At 42.4% G+C, this 24,028-nt stretch overlaps 1 protein-coding gene across 1 annotated transcript in view; it reads right to left on the bottom strand.

Annotated features, from left to right (window-relative positions):
- The window catches only part of KLHL14 (kelch like family member 14), a gene marked incomplete at both ends in the record, with an annotated part of 61,542 nt that overhangs the window by 4,059 nt on the left and 33,455 nt on the right, over positions 1 to 24,028 (bottom strand). Inside the window, 2 exons of the mRNA XM_080339986.1 lie at positions 6,081 to 6,159; positions 10,668 to 10,757. Of these exons, the coding sequence (XP_080196112.1) occupies positions 6,081 to 6,159; positions 10,668 to 10,757 (169 nt within the window). The remainder of the gene's footprint in view (positions 1 to 6,080; positions 6,160 to 10,667; positions 10,758 to 24,028) is intronic.

Here is a 24,028-nt window from a genome sequence, read left to right as displayed (position 1 = left end):
CAGGAGCCTCACATGCTCACAGCTATCCCAGAGACTGTGGCTGCTTTGCTGATCTAATGCTCGTTCCACATCAGATGAATACTTAGTTTTTTGGTGTCAAAATAATTAAGCACACATAATTCTGGAAGAAAATACCCTTTCTCAAAGCTGTTTGTTGCTTTTTCACACCCGTGAAAGATAAAAAGGTGCTCATTAATGTTTGGGGCATTACCTTGTAAGGGATATAACAACTCAGTAAGACAAAGTGAAAAATGAGGTAGATAATGTAACAATAATAAATTATCTTGACATTCACTTTCTTTATGGTCCTTCAAGGGTCATTGTTCCCAATTTACTAAGAGAACCACATCATCAAAATTTTTCTTCAATTATCATTTTTTTCTTCTTTCTGCAGTACTGCAAATAGAACAACTTTCCTTATGCTAGGCACAATATTGTATTTCCACCCTTTAACTCGAAAGAGGTCTGTCTCCATCCAGCTAGCTCCGAGAAAAAATTTAGCCACCTGTTTGCTTTCACATGCAACTCAGGTATGCAGGAAAAGATTTTTTCTGGTCAGGACTGCTAAGCATATATTGGTTCATCTTCTTTGTACCTCCAAAATTGACGGTAAGTGTCTGTTGCTGAAGTAAAAGTAGACGGTTTTGAGAGACCCCGTTTGGTGTAATCTACTTGCAGGGAGAGCTCCCCAGATTATACAGCAGCAGGAAGGTTTGCTAGGGTAGAGGCCTTTCATTTTAAGCTGCAAGGATATGAGAAAGAAAATTGCAAAAGAGCACAGCCAGGCTAGGATGAAGACTTGTACAAAATGTTGAATGAGAAGAAATGTCAGTCCCAAACCTCAAATTTTCTCCTGGGTGAAACTGGAACGGTATGCAAGCCCAGAGATAAGCAGGCAGGTGAGGCACAGCAAGGTCTACCTCTGATAGCTCCTGCAAAGCTGGCACGCTGGAGTGTGGCTGCAGCTTGCCAAACCCCCTCCGTGGCTGACACAATGTGCTCCAGTTCCTGGCCAGGGACCCGAATCTGAATCTGGGAGCAGCTGCATGTTGCGCTCCTCAATTGCACAGTAAATCCTGGGGGCTCAATGGTCACCTGCACCATCAAGGGCTCAATCCTACGGAGCGCTGCAAGGCATTTGGGATGAGTGGCAGTCCAAGTACAGAACACAACACCCTGCAGTGAACAGCTCTGGTATGTCCCAACTCTTGCCCAGGCTTCCCTATTGTCACCCTGTGACCAGGTGAGCTCGCAAAGCCTGGTGTGCGGTGTCTCCAACCTGCCACCTCTCCAGGCACACATTCAGGAGCATTTCCTTCAGTGAAGGAACAAGTGAGATCTCTGCCCTTTACCCAGCTGCCGATTTTCACTAAATCTGTAGTATGCTTTAACATTTTAGAGAAATTCCCTCTTTGTTAAACGTGTCTGAGATTGGCTGGTGGTTCGTAAGTTGGAGGAGAGGTCAGGCAGACATGAAGACATGGCAGTGGAAACGGCAGGGCTGGCTGGGCACTCAGAAGCAGACCTGATGCAACGCTGCCTGTTTCTGGCTTTACGTTTCGGATTTGGTGCACACCTGACAGGACTCCTCACCCGACTGGAGAGGAGCTATGTCACTGAGACCTCCTGCCTACCTCTTGGCCTTCACCTTGCCTGCACGTGGACAACTTGGATGCCGCAGGACAGCACCCCTCATTGAGCAGCAGCACTGGCACAGGGGTAAGGCTACCAAAAGAAATGATGCAAACAGGAGGACAGGAATGCTGCTAAGTGCCTTCAGCTCAGCTGACGAATTAAATAAGATCATTTAATTTATCTGTCAATGGGTAGATAGAAGCTGATGGCATTTATTGCTCTGCATGGTCGGGCAGCAAATTGTGCATCTATGTTTTTAGCCTGATTTTCTATGGAAACAAAGCTTATTTGATTACGCTGTATGTGTATCCATGTCTGCCTGCGTGTTGTCTCCTCAACAACAACCGTCTGGCTGATTTCACTCTAATTTGACAGAGGGTGTAGGTGTTAGAAGCAATCAAGTGTCTATACGCTTCCTGAGAGTATGTGACAGGCCAGAAGCAAGAGAGCCCGTAGTGGCCCCCAAAATCGGAAAAGCTGCAGAGGTCACATCTTATGAAACATCAGAGACCCTGCATGGACAGGCATACATTCTCTGACCCTTCTGCGTCCAGCAGCCACAAGGCACAAACCAGCAGGATGCCTGGCATTGATACTGGGGGTGCTCACATGTCCACTCATCTGTCCTTGTGCATCACTGACAAACCCATTAACAAACTGCTCTCAGTGTGTTTTTTTCAGTTCAGGTTTAAAAAACGGAGGTAGGTACAACTTGCAGGCTTCACCATTTCAACTAGGATTTCATTGACATTATTCTGTACATGTACTCCTGGTTTCATCCACACAGTGTCACTATAAGGAGCAAAAATGAAAGTGTCAGCATGCTTCACTCTTCTGCTTGGATGTGAATATTCACTCAGTTGCTCCTGTAACATGTATTTTAAGCTTTTTGGTTTTTTACTTTTCAATGATACAGTGTGCAAGGGGCATGTTGTTAAGTGATGACTCTTAAAACTGCTGTAAAATATGATTCAGATTAAAATATAATACAACAATCTTTGCACGACAGCTTTCCTCACAAAACTGGGAAGAGACTATCTATTCTAATGAGATAAATAAAATCCACCTCAGGATCTGAATATGGAAAAGACTACAATTATTTTGTGGTTTTCTTCAGGACTGCAAGTACTTGACAGTCACTGATCTCTGAAATGCTTTCCCTTCACACCCCTTCACTCAATAATCAACCCAACTAACTACTCGTAAGTACACACACATAAAATGGAAGAATTTCTGATTTCCACAGATGATTAATTTATGCCCTGAAACAAGAAATACAACTAGCAGTTGGAGGCTTAAACCTACCAGTGCTATTGCTGATCATTGCAATATCTGGACCTGATTTCAGAGTCACTGTCAGAGCTAATGCTTTGCTTTTTAAAAAATAAAGTCGTATTAATAAGGGTTTAAACTACTATTATTAAAGTCAAAGACATAAAATGTGATATTGTTTCATCTCTTTCTCTGTAGCTTCTTTTCTCTATTCGCTCAGCCTCACCTGCTCACTTCCACCTGTGCTATGCCTTATCTTTTGCTGGTCTTTAAGCAAAATCTTTCCATTCAGGATGTAAGAAAAAGGATGTTTTAGGTATTACTATATTCTACACACGTCATCCAGCTCTGGGCTGAGCTGGCAAGATCCAACAGTACTCCGACTGAGGTGTCCAGCTGATTCCACAAATTCAGACATGTCTCCTGCAAAACTCACTCCTTCGCCAGACCTAGTCTAACAGAACTGCTCTCCAAAAAGCATCCCATTGTTATTGTATCATCAGGCAGATGTGTATTTCAAAAGTCGAGGAGTCATTTGCTGCTTCTCTAAACAACATACACCTGGAAGTAGTACACACTTTTTGAAAGCATGTGTTTTTGAGATGTTCTTCAAATGAAAATAAACCAAACTTGGCTTTAAAGAAAAACCGCGCTGATGGCTCTGAGTCTGTAATGGGATTAGACTTTGCTTTATAGCTCATACAGTAAAATCAATCAGATATGGATTTTAGCATATAAGATAAAAGTTTACTCATCAAATATTTCATACAGATTTTCAACTTCAGAATATACTGTCTGTGAATGAGACCCACATTTACCTGGCAGCCATTTCAAAGGAGCTATTATAGTCTATCCAACCAATTATTTTCAGACTAAAATTCCTAAGCAGGTTTTGACTTGATGGACCATAATGACTCAGAAAAACCCATTAAATAGTCTGTCTTGTCAATGATGCCTGCATTATGCCAGCAGAGACAGGGCATGACCCTGTACTCCTAGGGGAAAAAAAATAGCATGTTGACTTTAATGGGAACTTTATCTGACTAAAGGAGCTGTAAAAGGAGACTGCATTAAAACTCTCTCTTGTTTGTAAGATCTTCTAAAAACTGGGCCAGACCAGGCTGCAACAACTCTGAGGAAGTCATGAAGGATGAGTAAATAAACCATTAAAAACATTTTAGAAAGTCATTGGAAAATTCCTGTTTTCTAACAATAGCCCAAATACTTAGGAGCCTTTAGAGAAAAATAACAGGCAAGCCCATGAGTTATGTATCCTGAACAAAAGAGGTGACAATTAACATTGCCATAGTAAAGCCCCTTGCAGAAGGAATGATGTATGAGTTATTTAAATTGCATTTAAATAACACTGTAAGGAGCTGGGATGCTAACGCATTGCGGTTTATTACCAGGCAGCTGCTAAACTATCACAATGTCCAGCAGAGTTTCTGACTTGTGGCTGAAGGCGGCAGCTTCCACCAGAGCACATGGCAAGTCACATTCAGCACCTCTGATTATAAACTCATTTTCTAGTGAAACACAACTGGACACTTTGGAGGTGGAAAAAACTCCTACTGTCTGCTTTCTCCAACCCTCAACTACCTACTTCTGCCTTTTGAGGTTTGTCAGCCAAATAAACCTAACCGTTCAGCCAGCCACATATGCCCGTCAAGAGTTTTGCTTGCAGATACCCAGAGGACCTAATTAGGACACAGATTAGGCTCCAAAGAGGAGCTTCAGGCTCCGTACAACCGCTAGTCAGCCTCCCGGTTCACTGAGGATGACCTGCACGGCGACGCTCAATCTCAGGCACAGCTCCTCTCTCCCCCGTGCCAACACCTGGGCTGGTGGTGACTCAGTCCAGGGAGCTCAAGCAAAGGGAAAGGTGTCCTTTTGTTTTAAGGTAAATAATCCAGTCGTGGGGTCACCCTGCAGTGCTGGCAGGAGGGAGGAAGGGAGAAGCCAGAGACTATGATAAATTGTGAACCTCTTCCTATCTCTATGTATATTGCTAATTTTATCGGCTTGCTCCGCTCCAACAGGGAGCCTCCTCAGATCTGTTCCACTTGTGCTTTTTCGTGCAGTGGCACAATGCAGCATTTTTGGGTGACAGGCATTACACATGGGCCTGCACATGGATTCAGGCCAATCAAACTGAATCCTGGACAAAAGCCTTTCAAAAACCCCGCAGACTGACATTTTACCTCCGGAAATCTGAAGAGACAGCCATATTTCTATGCATCTCATATTACACACCTTGAATTGCAAAGTCGCACTGAGTTCAGTATATGACTGTCAGACGCCTGAGCACTGGCGCAGCCAACAGAAAAAGATCTGTAGCACTGACAGCACGGGGAACGAGTAAAGTGTCTTAGGAAGACCTTGTGAGATCTTCTCTTGTACATTGGATCCATGAGAAGATGGGTGTCAAACCGAAAGATGGACATGCAATGCTCTTTCATGAAACACTGTAACTTTGGATCTCATGCCTTTGAGATTTTCCTTATGAAACACGCATAATTCAGTTCAGATTTGGGGCACTTTTTTCCTGCCAGGGTAGGACTTGGGGTCTAGCGTTAAGTTTAAACCATCTTTACGGACCATTGCGCAAGTCCACATGCACCTCTGCACTTTGGTATACAGTAAGATTAAAACGTATGCTCTTCTAGTATGCATTGACTGACAGCAACCTCACTCAAAGACCACCCAGGATTAAGAGTTCTCTGACAAGGTGAGTCATGGTGAGGAGAACTTTTCATGGCTGGCATGGTAAAACAGGATGGAGGCAACATGTGAAGGTTTCAGTTCCCTGTAAGATATCTGACTGTAATTACTGCTTGTTTACTGCAAACTCATCATGACACTTCAGTCAGGGGATATGACAGGACACTACGGAGACTTCAGAAAAATCCTTCAGACCGTACTCAGGCAACCAGTAATTGCACAAAGTCCACGGTTATTTTGCATGAGTTAACACTGCAGGATTTGGCATTTGGAGTTTTGAATTTGGGAAGTTTAAAAAAATTGGGAGACAAATGGGATGCAACTTCACGCTGCAGTTTTATCTCAGTATTTTCAATGCTTCTGTATGCCTCCTTACTCCCAGAACTAAGCCAAACTTCAGCTGTTCCTAGGATGATAAAACATATATTGAAAAACACATAGCAGGTTTTTACCTCTCTTGCATGGGTGGAAGTTGTATCCAGCTGTTAAACCTGGGATCGTATCGGCTAACAAAGTTTGTACTGTGTTTCCCTGTAAAGATAGATTATTTTGACACTCAGCTGTTTGTTTCATGTATTTAACATCATGATTGTAATATATATTACATATACTTTACAAGTTGACAGCTTTTATGAAGGGTTCCCCCTTTTACAACAATGTATGATTACACTATGTGTACAGTAATAATTCAACAAATGGGGCACTGTAAGGTTTGAATTAGCAATTGCTAGCAGTAGAAGCAGATAGAGATTATTCTTGCTCTCTGTAATAAGATCTTGAAAATGTGTATTTAAATTTACTTATAGATGCTGTGGTACTTTCACAGCCACAATAAATCACAGCACTAAACAAAATTACTGCCCAAAAGAGGGCATCCCCGCAGTATTTTTATGACTAGAGTATTTTGTGTCAGGTAAAAGAATCAAAGGGAGAACATGTGCTTTTCTTCTCCTCACATCATCTCTGTGTGGAACACGGCAAAAAAAACCTTGTGCAAATAACCAGGAGCTGCATAAGCCATCAGCATGGGGTATGCAGTGTTTGCACTAAATGGTTTATTCTACCATGTACTTTCAGTGTTAAGTTAGAAGGAATTACACATGTGCATCGAAGGGGGAATACACTCTTAGATTTATTCCAAGTGTGTTAGCTAAAATAAGAAACATGAGCAACATACACCAGCTAACTAGCTTATCCCTGCTGTCAAGCCCAAGGACTGTATTCATGTCTTCACAATATTAAGATTTCACCTTATTTTACATGCAGATTGACATCAAAGCAAGAAAATTGAAGCAAGAAGAGTGTATGGCAATTTCCTGCAACACCTGAGACTTCAACAGATGAGGATCTCGGAAACAGAAACCTTTGTTTATGTATGTGTGACTAAAAAATTGAATTAGAAGCTTCACAAGCCAGCAGAATAACCCAACTGTGTATGTCACAGTTCTATAAATGGTCACTGGGTATTCTACAAGGCAAATATTTTTGCATCGGAAGAGCCTCTGCAGGATTGGCTTGCTTTCTTGTTTCTTTCCACACTTACTTCAGCATGTGTAAACAGACCATCAAGATTGTAGGGAAGAATAACGACACAGCTAGAATTTGTATTCGTAGTAATTTAAGATCATGTTCTACAAGGAAACACGAGAAAGAAACCAGGTTGACCACTCCATCTGGAAGCAAACTCATTCCCTTGCTACGTTATAAGCATGGTCCATATGAGGAGGGTAAAGCAGAAGACTGACGAGTAACGCAACATTCCCCTTCAAATCCAGTGCGATGCCTAGTAAGGACCAAAGGTCTTTATGCTGAGCACCACTCAAATGCATCCCAAGACACAGGACGATATCCCCGTATGCTAAGGGCAACTGATCATTTTGCCACTGGGTTTAGTAAAGAGAGGCTTTGCTCTTGGTCCCTATCCGAATTACTTTAGTCTATGCAGACAATTTAGTAAAAGAAGCATTGACAGCTATAGATTCAATAAACAGTGAAAGCAGTAACAGCAGGCATCTGACCATCACTGTTCAGGATATTTATTATTCTATTTCTGTTACAAAAAGCAGAATTTCAAAGCAATGTACGTATTGATTGTAAGTTTGGACTTCTAGTAGGAGTTTTTAATGCTGCTGTATTCACTACATCTTTCAGAGTTACTGGGGAATTCAGTGGTCACTCATTATATAGCAGCTTTTTAATTATGTTATAGAAACATCTGATTTGGGGACCCTGGCCTCCTAAGACAACATGTGTCACACACGTATTCACTACAAATATCACATACATAGATGATTGTATAGCATAGGGTAGAGAGAGATGGTTTAGTGACCCTGGAGTGGGAATACAAGATACAATCTGGTCATTTCACAGGAAGGAAGATGAAGTCAGACTAGAACAGTCCCAAAGAAGAGCCACTATGGTGGCAGGAGGAACAGAAAGTTTATCTTACGGCAAGAGACAAAGAACTTGGCTTGCTGTACCATGGAAAACAAAAGCTAAAAGGGGATAGGAGTGCCGTCTGTAATACATCACAGGAACAAATCTCCAGGAGGGGAAAAACTATTAAGCTAAAGGACAACTTTGGCATGAGAACAAGGTGATTCAAACAGTCAAAGAATACATTTTACTGGAAATTAGAATAAGGCTCCTAGTCATTTAAAGCAATTGGATTCTGTAACAGCTTTCCAACAGGAGCAGTAGGGGCTAAAAATCCAACTGCTTTTTGAAAGGTGCTTAGAAAATGTACAAAATGGGACTATATGATGCCTGTGAAGGCAAGAAAAGGACTCAATGACCTACTTAAGCTTCCTGGTGTAACTGGTGTGACTCCAGTTTAATTTTGGAATTCAGTTTGCAAGACAATTGTATCTATTATTTTGTCTTGCTCACCAGTGGGGAGGTTTACCCACATTAGGCACCTGCCAGAATGCAGAAACTCTAACAAGTGATTAGAAATCAGGATTAGCACATCAGGGCAATGGGACAAAAAGAGGCAGATGCTGCTGCTCTCTGCTTTCTACAGGAAGGTCTCTGCAGCCATGCCAAAAGGCAAAGGGCTCTGACAGTTATGAAGGTTGGTTTTAATCCACGTCTGTGTTCTGCAGCCTGCTCTCATCAGCATTTACTCACGCAAGGATCTCTTGTGACTGGAAAGACATAGCCATAGGAGGATGTAAAAAGAGAGAAAAAATGTATCCCGTGCTCTCTAGATAATTGGGAAGACATAGGAGCAGCACGGAGGGTACATGGGCACTCCTCAGTGTCCATCCTGCTTCTCCAGAACCTGCAGGTCTGATGGCTGAAGAAATGCATGGTGCTCCTTCCATTGCCCTCATCTCAAAGATAATTCTATCCACTGGAAAAACACCTGGCACATTCTCATTCAAATCAAAAGTCCTGTCATGCTCTGGGCAAGAGAGTTCCAGCTAGGTCCATAGGAAGTCCCTTTGGTACTATGAAGATGCAGACAAGGGCCTTTACATAAATTCAAGTGGGTATGTGCGAGCAGTTTCCATGTAGCTGCACATTTAGACCAAATCAGTTTCAAGAAAGAACTAGCCCAGTAATAGCACAGGATGCAGGTTATGATTTTCAAGTCCATTTTTTGTGACAAATAAGATCCACTTCTTTGGTGGGCAAACTTGTAAAGAGATCAGTATCGGCAATGCTCCTACATCTTTTATTCCTGTCTCCTCTATAGACAAATCACAGCTCTGGTATTCATAGAACAAGGAAGCTGTTAGATGTCCGATGATAACGTCTTCAGGTCAGGAGTTGATGTAGGTGACCTCAGAATTAAGGTACTATCCATCTCAAACTTGTGCTCAACTCCTGTCTCAGATGCAGGATATGTACCTGTTCTTACATCTCTCCATTATCTTGCAACTCAGTGTCCACATCCTCAAATTGTGGGTAATTATACTTATTTTCTTTCTTTCTTCCTTCATGTGACATGGCTATTTAATTATAAACTGTCTGGAACAAGGTCTGCCTCTTATTATCCATATGCCTACCACCAAGCACAACAGGGGCCCTCGGTTGTTGGATGTGGCTGATGCTCCTAATAATAATTGTCGTTAATGATACCATGCTATCTCCTGTTCAATATAAAGGAGATGCAACAACAGAAGTGAAGGGCTCTTCTCCCAAGACGTTTAGTGATATTTTTAACTACAGCGGAAATATGCTTATAGGGTGGACTGGCTTGTTTGTCTCAGGTTTTAGGAAGTGAACAGATGTAACAATTTTCTATAATTTGGTTTAGTGCAGATGCTGAAATGGGGCATTCACAATAAAATATATGCAGTATATGTAATTTCAGCTGGATCCTCTGGTGTTTTAAAGTAAAAATGTGTACCTGCAAGCTGTTTTATGGTTTCTCAGTCATAATTATCTCTGTTACACAGACTGCTACAACTACAACTCTTTCTTCGTGTGCAAGCTTTTTAACAATGTCTTGACAATTCTGTGAATTTTGCAAGGCATGGTATTCTCCTTTTGCTTTGCTCAGAAGCCTGTTAAATTGTTTAATTTCTCTTTGCGGTAAATTTATGAAGTAATCAAATCAAAGAAGGTAGCAGCAGATAATCTATACAAGAAGCTCCTGCACAAGACTAAAAAAAGGACTGGTTTAAGAATCTCAGAGTCTAGATAATTAACACATTAACAACTTTAGCTGCGAGTATCTGGTTTGACAATAGAAAGGAAGCATTCATCTACTGCAATTGCATTATTATATTATGACTGGAAGGAGACTGGAAATGAAGGTTAAAATTCTTAACAGCTGCTGCCTGGTGCATGCACTTGAAAGAGTCTGTTCTGCTGCCTGTGGCATTTCTCAAGGGATGTGGGAGCTGATGAATGACGGAGATGCTAATGCTAAAGTAACAGATATTTATTGCATCAATATCTAGAAGTAGCCTTTACTAGGTTCAACAATTAGGCTGAGGGTCCTCAAAATCCCTTGCTAATGACTACATCAGCTGACCCGATGGACAGATGAGGAAGGCTGGTGCTGCCTTTTAATATTCTGTACATACCATTAGGGTTCCACTGGTCTTCTCCTCCCAGCACAAACAAGAAGTTTTCCACTTCCACGACGCAGTGATGGGCACTGTTATATGGCATAACTGCAAGCAAAGCAAGAATTCTTTGTCAGCCCATGATCCCATCAGGTATTTCCAAAGGTACAAAATACAGCACTGGGATTACGTCTGTATGAAACAATAGGGGAATGCATCACCCCAAGCATGTATGTCCACTGAGTTAGCAGCAGACAAAGCCACTTATCAGCAATCTTAACATTATGCAATCTTATAAATAATTGAGGAAAAAAGCTGGAACTCTTGCCCCTCAGTGACCCCCCCATCTGCCCAACTGCCATATATGCTGCCCTAAAAACAACTTGTAAAAAGGAGTGAAGTTGCCTGATATTTCCCTGAAAACAAGCAGATGCTAGGAATCCAAATATGCTAGGCGACATTAAAACAACCCTCAGCCCAGCTTTGTTCTGCTGGTAATGTTTCCACAAGAAGAGTCAGTGTGTTCAGTAGCTTTCTATTACACAGCAATGAACAAGCTGCATTTCCATACAGTTTTAAGTTTTTAAATTAAGGTCCTGCTGATTTAATGCCTTTTCCAAATGTATACGCTTAATTTCCTGTACAATGTCATTAGCAGCACAATCACACATTTTCTATTCATCTAATCAGGAAGCCCTTTGTTAACAAAGATCAAAACTGTGGCATTAGGTTTGCAATATCCCTTTTTTTTGGAGGTGTCGCGTTTACTACGGACCAGCTACAGTCACAATAATCTATTTTTTCCAAATTTCTATCTTCCGCTGCAAATGGTAAGAGAAAAAAATAAAGGCACTTATATATATAATATGCACATATCATTGTGGTGTGCCATACAGCGCTGTTGTGATATTATATGGTAAGTGTAAATTTACACAGCATTAGTTATCACGCCACATAAAGTAGTTTTGGCCCAGTGATACCAGTAGGAAAAATGATGTCCTTGTTCAGCTCATCATATGGGCACCTTAAATCTAGGTGAGGACAAATGGGGAGGTGATGTGCATGTACAGGCAGGGAACTTATTGCTTGACACGGATCAACAGAGCACTTAGGAAACCAGTGCAGTGGGAAATCAATATGACTCAGGGCCAGCTCTTACTTTGTGCTCTTTTGCCAATGCCAAAAAAAAAAAAAAAGAAAAAAAAAAAAAAGAGGCAGCCTATCTCACACTTGGATTATTTTGGGTGATATATCTCTCATTTCATTTGTTTTATTATCTTTTATTTTTCTCAGAATGCAGTTGTGCAGTATAGCATATGCAAATAATAATAAGAAGAAATATGCGCAGCTTTGTTATTTAGGACACATTTTCTTAGAGATCAAGTGGGTTCATTTAAGCTTCTTACTGAAGTTTTTGCCAAGGCAATGATGAATAAGTAAGGTACATTTTTAGTTTCTAGTAAAGGTCGAATATAATTTTCATAGTCTGTGCTCTTACAAGTCACGTAAGTGAAGCAGCTCTTAAACTGGGCAGCCAGGTACACTGAAAGTTCATTAATTGAGGTTATTTGTTACTACTATACTTTCTATAACTGGTAAGTAATCCTATACTAGGCACTGTATAAGATTTTATACTATCTACAGATTCCTACAGTGGGATGAAAGAATGAAAATATTTTTGTTTTCTTCCTAGCCCCCATATAATATTTATATCATTTTTAAAATCAGATATTTCTCTATTTAAAAATATCTCGCTCAAAAACACAGTACTTTCCTTGATCTTGTGGATACTTGTAACACACAATGGATTTGTGTCTCCCACGGGAAACTTGTTGTCTTCCTTAGATATTTTTTGGGACCCCTCCTCTCAAGAAGGATCAGTCCACAGAGGCTTCAATTCTTACCTCACCCAATGCTCTGCTATGGTTTAAAATTACATCCAAGGAATTGGTTGTACTCTCAGCCAGGGTCTTCCTTTGGGCAGCCTGGAGAGAGCTGGCATTTATCAGAACTGTACATGCATGTTTTTCACATGTTTTCATTTTTACAAACAGTTTTGTTTATTTATCCTCTATATTGACACAAACAGGGCCAGTAGAGGAAGAAATTATGTTTTAAGCTTTTCTGCTGTTTCCATGCATATAAACTATGCAGAAAGACTCCCTCACTTAGGATGATAATTAAACCTTGAAAACTAAGGGCTTAATCCTGGCTCCTACTTAACTTGATGGCAACATTCCCACTGATAGGGGATTGGGCCCAAATGACCCAAAATACCATCCATAACTCACGGGAAAGCTAAAGGGAAGCTTGCCTTAGAAAGGAGGGCAGTATTTGGGCTTCAAAAGGAAAGGTGACTGCAATAAAACACTGCAGACCTTTACTATGACCTTTATTTCTCACAGAGCTTTGGGGAAAATCTGTTCTTGGTCTCATGAATCTGCCCATGGGGTTGGAGGGTGATGGACAAAACAGGAAGGACGGAGCAACATTGTGGACATCGAAGAGAGAGAGAGTTTTGTCCCTGAAATAATGAAATCATGAACATCTCAGTCTTTCTTCCCAACCATTTTCAGGGTCCCTCAGAATTATAAGAGATCCACAGAAATCAAAACTATGGGAAGGAACAATTTTTTTTACTGCTGTAAAACACCTCTTGAAAGCACCAGAAAACTTGTGCTGTAAACCGTAATTCTTTATGAACACACAGCCATACAAGACGTAACTTTTCACAGATATAGTCAAAATTACATGGCAATGAGTATGCTAAATTCAGTCTCTGGAAGAAACAGCCTCTGAAACTCACTGGGCTTGCCAGGGTGTATCAGGAAGAATTTGGCCCATCACACAGTCTGGCCAAGCTGCTGCTTTCATTAATTTTATATGAGCCTTTGTCTGCTGTTTTCCTTTAATAATGTGAAAATCCCATCTTCTCATTTTTCGGTTTCAACCCAGTGGAACACCTGCCTGCCCCGCAAAAAGGGTATTTGAAGAGAAGTTTGTACGCCACGCTCAAACACAGCCCGGTGTGAGTTTTTAGCGTGTCAGTCAGTGAGTTAGAGGGAAAGGGTAAGGAGAAGCTAATCAGGATGAAATGAGATTAAAGGCTGTCTAATTTTACAGCAACTGTGATCCATCAGCCACTGTGAAAGTGACAGTGGAAATGAATGATGGAGACAGACAGGTGGGGCTGTACATTTCACTGATTTATCCTCAAATGCACTGGGCCTTATTTTATTGAGTGAACATGACCGCATTTATCATGACTGTCATCTAAACCCACTTCCCTCCATTTAAAAAGGTCACTTTACTAGGAGGGAGTAGGATAGAGGCACTTTCAAAACAGATTTAAAATTTAATAACACATGTTTATAAAACCCTGTGCAAGAATTCTCAACTTTATTAAAGACCCATTTTAAAGGAAAGAGAAAAGACTATTAAAAAGAGGAGAAGATGGAAAAAAAAGCCATGGTCATCTGAGAAACATGTTTAGGTACCATGGCAATAGGTACCAGCGAATTATAGGAGGCAGATATATAAACAGGCTAGTCGGAGCGGGCAGAAACCACCCCCTGAAACCCTTGCCCTTCACACACACTTCCAAGGCTTTGGGGGTCCATAGTTAACAAGCTTGTGTTTCCCTGGAACAAAAGCACAAAGGAGTCCAAGCAGCTTTACAGAGGACAACACCCCCACCAGCCCCCTGCCCATGTAATTTAGCTAAGATTGGTAGCAGACCCTCGGTAAGGTGGGAAGCAATTTCTCAGGTACAGATATGTAACACGCAGAGATTTCTAGGTCAAAACCAAACAAGTGATTTATCCTTGAGAATGATCTGGAAGGCAGTGGAGTCCAAGGCTGCTGTTGTTTGCTAAGAAATACTTCATCACACAAACACCAGTGACATTGCGCAGGAGGTGACACTCGGGGACGTTCTTCAGACGCAGATGCAGGTGGAAGACAGTAGCACTCTACATATCAGGATAGCTGTCCCAGGCAAAAAATCCTCACATATGCCATACCTTAGTTAATAAAAGGTACCACATAATGTTCTGGGACCTACTTTCAAAAGCAGAGCCTACAGCTTATAAACATTCATGAAACCAAACATTCTCAACCATGAAGCCTATGAGGTCAGCCAGATGCAATGATGCTCTAAAGACATCTCCAGCTTTCGTATGGGGGTGACAATGACACACCTCACTCACCTAACAAACAATAGTGTGTGCTGTTGGTCTTACCCTGTGTTTTTCTTAGTTTCTGCCAACATTTGCACATTTAGGAAACAGCATCTGGTTGTTTTCCAACATTAATCAAGGGGTCATCAGCTCTTCCTTCTTACAACCCACCTTCCCCTGTCTATCTTCACTTCACCACTAACTAGCAGGGAAGAAGGGGGAACAGGAATGACATTTCTCAAGACAGAAGGAAGGATGAGCTGTGGTCCCAGGAGGTCTGAAAGCTGTGATACAGCCCATAGCCGTTCCCCTGATGTGCTAAAAACTCCTTTCAGAAACTGCACTTGATTCTTCTACTCAAAGTTAAAAAAAAAAAAAAAAAAATCCACAGATTTTTCACCGCCCTGAACCATTCAACTGCTTGGGATGCAGGAGGTACCATGAAGAAAGACAAGAAATCTCTGCCTCAGGTACGGCATAGCTTGAGCATAGCCCCTCCAAGACTCAGTATGCACCCAGAAATCGTGCTTATCATCTCTAATGACCTGTGCAGATGACTCAAGAGTGTGTTTTCAGAACAAGGATGTCATTACCAGAGGACATACGGAGTCAATAATGACTTTCCACAGCCTAACCTGTTGGCTACACAACATGCAACTACTGATACTTGAGAAATGGTCATTTTCACATCTCTCTAGTGGGCAGAGTAATGTAAGAAGATGTCTCTTTCCAGTCCTGGAGGCACCTGCAAACTCACTTTAGGAGACTAATTTGCTCATGGCAGAGACACAATATTAATTTCATTCCCAACTCTCTCCCTAAAATGCTGTCCAGACCACAGCTGGTCCTGTTATTTGCAGAGAATAGAATATCAGATACTGTTCACCTTTCTTTGGTTCATACATCATTTGCAGGAAGACTAGGCACTTATTACTCTATGTTACTTATTATTTCTAACCAAGGAGGTTACTTAAATAAATGCTAGGATTCCTCTGTGAATTGCTCACTTCAATTGTTTGTTATTTACTAGCTGTGGGGAAAGACTGACCACAATAAGTATGAAATTCTAGCCTTGGTGAACATGGTGCAAGTTTTGCCATTGACTTTAAAGGCATTGGGTTTTAAATCACTGGTATTTTCTGCTCAAAAGATAAAGAAAAAAGTTAGAAGAGGAGAATAATCAACAGTATAAGGCAAATACTTATGGCCAAAATGCACCCCTCACCTCAAACTAAAGCAAATACATGTGAAGTATTTTTTCTAGTAACACACCGATGTCAATCTTGTGTCTGAGCTCTGGTCAGTGGGTAAAGCCTGGGACAATTCAACAGCAGTCACCATAAACAGAAAATCCTAAAATGATCAGCATGAAGCACTGCACCTCAAAGTCATAATTGAGAACAAATAACTGGTATAAGCTCTGGTCCAGTAGCACTGCAGAGAACTTTATCAGCTCAGCTAGAAACTTCACCACCTCTTCATCCCCGTGCCAGTCGTGTGGCACCTCCATCCAAGCCATCACAGGTAGGATGTGCATAGGGCAGCTGAGTTCATCTAGGACACAGCCCCTACATCAACTGAGGCTGCAGGATAGCAAAGGTAAAATGCCACCCCAAATCTACCTTCAAGTCAAGACAACATAAGCACTAAGAGTTATCTGAGCAGATGGAAGTCCTTGGAATCACTCACAACATAGTGAATGGTATTTAATATAATTAAGATATTTCATATTAATTACGATATTTCACATTACGAAGATATTTCTTATTAATGGAAATACCAATATTTTCATTCAAATGTCAGGAGTTATTCTTTTGATACACTCTCTGGAATAATGCCAGCCAGACTTTTTCAGCAGGGTTCTCAGTTTAATTGTTTTAATGGGCCAATTTTTTGCACGTGAGCATCTGAAATAAGACACTTAAATTCATGCTGATGCACCAGATCAGGCAAACTTAGCATCAGGAATAGCTGGCATGGTTGACTCCGCCCTGAAATAAATTGTTTTAAAGTTACTTGGATGCAAGTTCTCAGTACAGACCTGTCTGCTTCCATGGATGAAATTCACCCTATGGCAAAAGGTTCTATTGGGTTTTCAGCAACACATGCATTTGCCTGTTTGCAAGAACAAATTTTACCCATGTATTTTAAAAGCTGTATGCACCCATCTGGATTTCATTTGAATAATAAAATAAAGCTGCTTACTTGGATCAACAGTGTCTGAATAAAGGAGAAAAATACTGTATTTTCACCTTAAAAACGGATGTTGCTGTACCAAAATCCTGACACGATCCTCTCCATGCAATATATAGCAAAGCTATGCACACTCTGCTGCCCCTCCCATGGAAATGACCCCGTGCAGCTGAAACGCTGATACAGGATCTGAGGAGCACATATAAATGAATACACCCAACTTCTTGGCATGACGCAGAGCAGGCGAATGTAATGCTCAATCCTACACAAAGGTTCAAAGCAACAATTTCTCTCTTTTTATTATCCTCTGCCTACCTGTCAACCTGCTGAAGGCTGCTCCTGGCCACCCAAATGCTGCAGCAATTCCCACAGACGGTTTATGAGGAGGCACTTGTTGTCCACCACCCTGAGTTATGCAACGCTAGCTCAGTGATGGTTGCTCCCCAGTGGAATATGCTGTGTACTTACTCAGGCCTGGGTTTATGGTCTCTAAAGTAGAGCCCAACATATAGTACAGGGAAATGATATCTCGTCACACCGTAACAGTCACATGATGAAATGTTCCTGTGTGACATTTTGCACAACAAAATCTCCTCATGGAGAAAATGATGAATAGTCCCTGATGGGAGAAAACCACAGATTTACTAGAAAGCTCCAGAAATAAATACTATTTTGTCCCACTGGAGGCTTTCAGATCGTCCAAGATGGCAGCTCAAGGACATGCATTCCCTTTTCTTAAAGAGCCACAGGACAGAAGACCCCGACCAGGAGTGATGTGTCAGTGCCCAGGTGTTTGTGACCAGTTGCATCCATTTGTGACTCAATTTCTACCCAACCTTGAGATGTATGCATTCTGTAGTCTCCCCTGAGGGTAACCTTCCAAGCTCAGAACAACCACAACCACTTCTTGTGTTCTCCTGGCAGGATCCTGCTCAGGGACCCATGTCTTTAAAAGTATGCATCACATGCACCAAGATCTTACTTGGCCCCCACTGTCCCAGAAGTTGAACCTTTCACTATTTTCTTTCTTGGTCTCAGCACCTATCCTAATCTCCACTCCTGATCAACACATTTTTTAAAGGAAACAAAAGGTTTTTTCTTCCTGCTAGGTCTTGAAGCCATTCCAGAAGATGAATTAAAATGTGATATTCCCTTCTGAAAATTCTACATGGAAGAGGGATGTGCCCATGTTTCACCATATTAGAACAGCACTTTTGATATACTTTAGTTCACTCATAACAGATAAATTGAAACCTTCAGAATTGCACGGCTATAGATTTTTTTACTTTTTCCTTTGAAATACTTCAGTATTCGCAAACAAAAGGTTTTGTTTACAAGAGAGTCCAGCACATACGTAAAGCACTAAACATAAAGCAGAAGAGGGTGGAAGGATCTGTCCAGTGCTTACCACCAGGAAAAAAGCTTAAAAAATCCTTTCTTTCTCAGAAGAGATATACCTTGTATGGGTATCTGAAGATAAGTCTGAAACTTCCAACATGCCAAACCTCCTGTATCCCCAAGCACAGCATGTAGAAGCACAAATGTCCATGTGGTATTACATTAAAGTACCCAGGCTGCCTAAGTAAAGCTCAGGTGTTGCTGCCAGGGACCACAAGAAGGTTCTGAGGTCATCTTTAATAGACAGGCCACTCAGATAACGCATCGCCGGGGTGCTGAGGGCACCAATACGGCTCAATGACCCTGACCCCCAACACCACTTGCCCATGGGTGCATGAGCCCTATTTCAGCTTAGGCCTGGGTGTCCAGATCTGGCCTGGATAGACCCCATGTAGGTACACTGTGGCACATCTTCAAGTCCTGTCTTTGGCCTTGTCTCCTGGATGGAGTTTGGACACATGTTGAGGCCTGTCCTCATGGAGCTACCAGCCCCTCCACACCCTGGCACAGAGGCAGGAATGTTGCTGTCTGAGCAAGGAGAGCATCCCAGCCTTTCCCTCAGTTCTGCACATCCCTATCAGCACCCTGAGAAAAGAGGCACTTGGAGCTTAACGTTCTCATAATGAATGTAGTCATTCAAGTACCAGGAAATTAGTGTTTTACTGTCGACACCTTTTCCATGTTGGACAGAAAGGAATACAATGTATATTTTCTCAGGATGGACAATAAAAGCCCACTGTAGAATGTAGTCACCACTGGGCAAAAAAAATACTGAAGGAAACACAGGAATCAATCCACATAAGTCAAGTAACACCAAAGACTGGTTTCTCCATCCAGGCAGAAATGTTCTCCTAGACCCTCCCCACAGATCAGCTCCCAGGGAAGGGAAATGGCAGACTCACAGGCAATGCTTCTATAAAACTGGCACAGATCACTTACTTCATAAATCTATACACAGAAGATGAAATTGGAATGTAGCTCTGAAAAAAAAAATCCTTAAATAGATTTGGACTAAATTTATGTTAATTTTCTTTTGTTTTCTATAATAACAGTTGTTTAATATTTTCAGAAAAATTGCTGTGAAAAATGTGTTGTGATGCCTAATCATAATGACCAGAAAAATTCACTCCATATGAGCACTCATAACAGAAATTTTGTTCTATCTCCTCAAAGACTTTCTGTGGATTTAGAAAGCATCTAGCCAGGAAACAGACGCAAAACTGTGTTTCTTAAAATTGAATATGGAGCTGAATATCCTAGCACAAGCAGCTGCTATTTTAATCAAGCAGTGTCAAAATTCATGGTCTAGACCACGTTCACACAGAATCACAAATAATTCACAAATCACACACTAGTACATGGTCATGGACTGCTGACAAACAGGATGAAAGGTCGGGTTCATTTAAATCACTAGCCATGTCAGGACTGCAGGATTTGATGTCTACAGTAGAGTAAATTAATTATGATTAATCACAAACACTTAAAGTATACAAAACTAAGTATCCTCAACTGGCCTGCATCTTTTGTTGAAGAAGCTAATTTTGCAGACAGTGTTCTTCATTAAAGTATCGTTTTCCATTAGTTAGGTGAAGGGAAGCGAGGACTGCAACACAGTCTGCACAAATGAAACTAGGACTCCCTGTGCTAGTAATCATGCCTTGGACCAGGTTCTGGTGGAGACTGAATTCAAGAAGGGAATAAAACTGAAATGGACAGAGATGGGTTGGGCCACGTTGGAGGGGATGTGGCAGAAGAGACCAAGACTGGAGGAAGAGATGTCAAAATCGGCAAACACAGCAGCAAAGACTGATCCAGAGCCCCAAGTCCTGCACTCTTCACACTCTCCTGCTGTCAGCACATCTGGGTGCAAACCTGTGCTGTTCACACCACTTGGTTCCCCAGGCATAGAGCCTCCTCTGTCACCAGCAACCACCTGAATTCAAAAGGTGGAGATACACACAGAAGGTCTACAAAGCCAGCCTACATGATGAACTGTTTCTCAGCGTACCCTGAAAAGACAGTTTCACCTCCAAGTCTATGAAAATGCTGAGGAGATGTGGGACTCTCAAAAGTTACAGACTGCGATTATGAGAAGCTGCAGTGCGCATCTCCTCTGGCACCTTTGGTCCTTAAGCAGCTGACCGTGACACTTCCAAACTACCCATCTTGCTGAAGGTTCAGTCCCACGAACACCCGAGACCGGCAGAAGCTGCCACTGCAAGAAACATTTCTGCCATTTCTTGTCCCAGGTCCCATCACTCCTTGTGATGGCTGATGCATGCATGCAGCCAAGCAATCAACAAGCAAGAAACCACACTGTTATTTTAAGGTGCATTGAATTTAACCCAGATGTGTTCCCCACTAAGCTTCCCTGCCTGGCCTCACAAATTGGAGTTAGCGGGAGTGCGAGGCCATGGGAAGGAAAGGACTGATGTACAAGCAGCAGCACAGGCTTGCAACAGCTTCTACAACCTCAATACACAATATCAAACCATTTAAATGGGTCTAACCCAGTGCTGCTGTGGTCCTGCTCTTCATGCAGACCAGGCAATCCAAGTCTCTCTTTGTGCAAGCATAGTCTCCCTGTGCTTGCACCCCTCAGTGAACCCTTTTCAAAGTAATAATCTGGTGGAAAAGTAAACCAGAAAACAAGAAAGTATATTTCCATTTTGGTTTAATGCCCTGAGCAGGCTCACCCGTGATTTGCAGCGTTGGTATGAAGGAGGAGACAGGACTATGGGATGGGGTTTGGGTGGAAAGGAACTTGAAACGACAGCAACAGCTTCATCTACCATGTGGCCATGCAGGAGACGAAGCTTCCTTACGAATGAACTGGGTGACAGTGAACAAGACCTCTGACTGCAAGAGGTTGCTTCACTTCTGGAAGGTGTGTAGGGAGAGGCTAGGGGGCTGCAGGAGCAGATGGGCTATCTCACAGTTAAGGCAGCTGTGCCCTGAGCTGGAGAATGTGATCCTGTCCTTGCCTTTGCCACAGGATTTTACTGTAGTGCTAGACAAATCCCTTAAGATATTTTTTCCACAGCTACCTGTTTCCCCTGTTCTGAGAACACTGATTATGTGTGTTCATTTCTGGAGAGCCTGTTCTGATCCCTGTGCCTGATATGCAGGAGCACTCTGTGCTCGCTGCTATAACTGAAGTAGCTGGGAGAGGCAGTCTGGAAAGCAGGGTGTGAGGGGTCTTGAAATGGGCACCCCAAAATAAAGGATACCTTTGACTTCAACCTCCTTGCACCTCCATTCCTCATCTGCAAAATGGGAACAACTATGGACTACACTCCTCACAAAGAGGATAGTGCAAAAACACTGTAACATGTCAATGAAGCAATTGGCCCCTGTTTCTTATGAACACTATAAAGGAAACCTTGTGAAAAAATGGTCTTCATAAGATTTTAGTGGTATGTGATGGACAGGATCTGCTCGCTGAACAACAGAGAAAACAAAATAGCGTAAGGAGAAATTCAGCACAGTCCCTTCTGTGCACTGACATGTGACAAAGAATAGTGTGTGATATCATTAGAGATTGTATCTTAACGCTTATGCAAACAGAGGCCAAATTAAGGTTGCAGAAGCAGTTTAATTCTCACGTTTCCTAACTCGAGAGGGGTTGGTATCGCCGTCTGTCTCACGCTCTTTCCAAGCTTGGTGCAAGTCCCTTGTGTGTGATCCACCCCAGGTCTGACAGGCAGCCAGCGCCTTCTTTACCTGGTAGCTGCTTCAGCGTCCCAGGATCACCCAGGCAGTCGCTCTGGAGTCCCAAATCTACCCAGCCCACGGCAGGAGTTGCAGGAGCCCTCCTCACCCCCCTCCTTCTCCTGCCGCATTTCCTTCCCGCCGGCAGTTTGAGTCTAAGCCACTAGATGGGGTGCGGGGTGCTCGGCTCCCCCCTCCCCCGGGAGAAGCATTTCAATCATCTTTTGGTTTCAGGTTTTGCAGCCAACCAAAAAACCAAAATAGGTGAAACGCAGCAGACAAAAAAAAAAAAAGGAAAAAAAAAAGGACATAGCCAGCTTCCTCCTAAGCAGTTAACTTCTGCTTGTTCCTCGTGTTCGGTGTCAAAGGGAAGAAATCAAACGGAGTGTGCAAACCCTGTCGAATGCTCAGCGCATCAATCCTGGCGGGTGCTGAGCCCCCCTGGCTCCCACTGCCTGCCATGGGCACGGAGGGTGCTCGGGCCCTGGCACAGGTATCAGTCACACCTGCTTTGCCTCGTCTTGTCTCAGCTCCCCGAACCCAGACTGCGCGGGGATCAGCCAGCGAATTCTCTGGCAGTCCGCACACATCTGCTTTGCTACTCTGCGCGCCAGTCCCAGCAAAATACAGCAGGCACGGTTCCCTTCCCCACCAACACGCCTCCAAATCTCACTCCCTCTTCTCTCTTAATAATGATCTGGAAGCTGGGTAGAACAACATGCTCGCTTTTGACAAAGAGCGTGCTTCCTCGTTACAGGGGTAAAGAAGGGGAAAGAGGATGTGAGGAAACTGTGCTTAAAAAAAACCCAACAAACAAACCAACCAAACTACAGAATCACAGGGAAAAAAAAGAATCCTTTCTAAAATAGTCATTCCTTTCCAATGGAAACACAGCACTTTACTCAAGGTTAATCTCAAAGAGAACTGCATTAAGGTGGCTGGATTACAGCTTTCTTCTTGTAGCCATAAAGAATGATTTTTTTGGGAAGGCACGCAGAAGCTGAAGGGTGCCTATTCCATCACGAATGTGCAAAGGGACCCATATGTACCTGTGTACACACCTCTGCTGAATTACGTCTTCTCTCACTCTTTCCCAACTGCCTACAAGAAGAACTGTTCCCCTCAAAGCATCATCCATTCCAGTAACACTACTTATTACTAGACCTGTAAATAAAATACAACCGAGCACTCCTGTCCAACATCCAGCTTCTTCCAGCCCTCCAAGAAAATACAGATACCCTAGACCTCCTACACAGCCTCTTCTCATGACCTTGCCATGTTATCTCCTGCAGACTCCTTCTTCATGGCCAAGAGAAAGAGAGCAAAATGCCAGGATCATTTGGAAGTCAGTCTTTTCTTTTGCTTGGCTACCATGAGTAGAGAAAGTCCTCCTTGCACTCAGTGGACGAAGACTACCGAGGGCAGATGCTGGGGATGCTCCTAACACAGGGCAGCAACACTGGGAGGGGTAAGCACATCCTCAGTTCTCCTCTTTACTCCAGCAATGGGAGTACCTGCATTTTTCAGCTTGTCACAGCTGGTGCAGCACAGGCCTATAGTTGTGAATTGGGAGATGAGCATGGGCAGAGAGATTTGTGCTGCCCAACAGCATGTCCTGTCGCATAGCCTGCACGTGAAAACTCAAGTTTCATTCCTGATGAACTTGGATTTTCACAAAGAGAAACACATGATAAAAAATGTGGCAGCAAAAGAAACACAAAGGAAATAAAATTAGAGAGTGAACTTGAGTAGTTTTGTTTTGTTGGGGTTTTTTTTTGGTTGGTTAGTTGGTTTGTTTTAGTTTTGTTTGGTTTTTTGTTTGTTTTTTTTGTTTTTAATTCATTGTGAAAACACTGACAAAATGCACAGTGCATCATTACTGGACATTAATACAGACTG

This window comes from Nesoenas mayeri (assembly GCF_963082525.1).
Source record: "Nesoenas mayeri genome assembly, chromosome: 2".
NCBI lineage: Eukaryota > Metazoa > Chordata > Aves > Columbiformes > Columbidae > Nesoenas > Nesoenas mayeri.
Note: the sequence above shows the minus strand (reverse complement) of the source record. Positions and strands in the feature narration are given on the sequence as shown.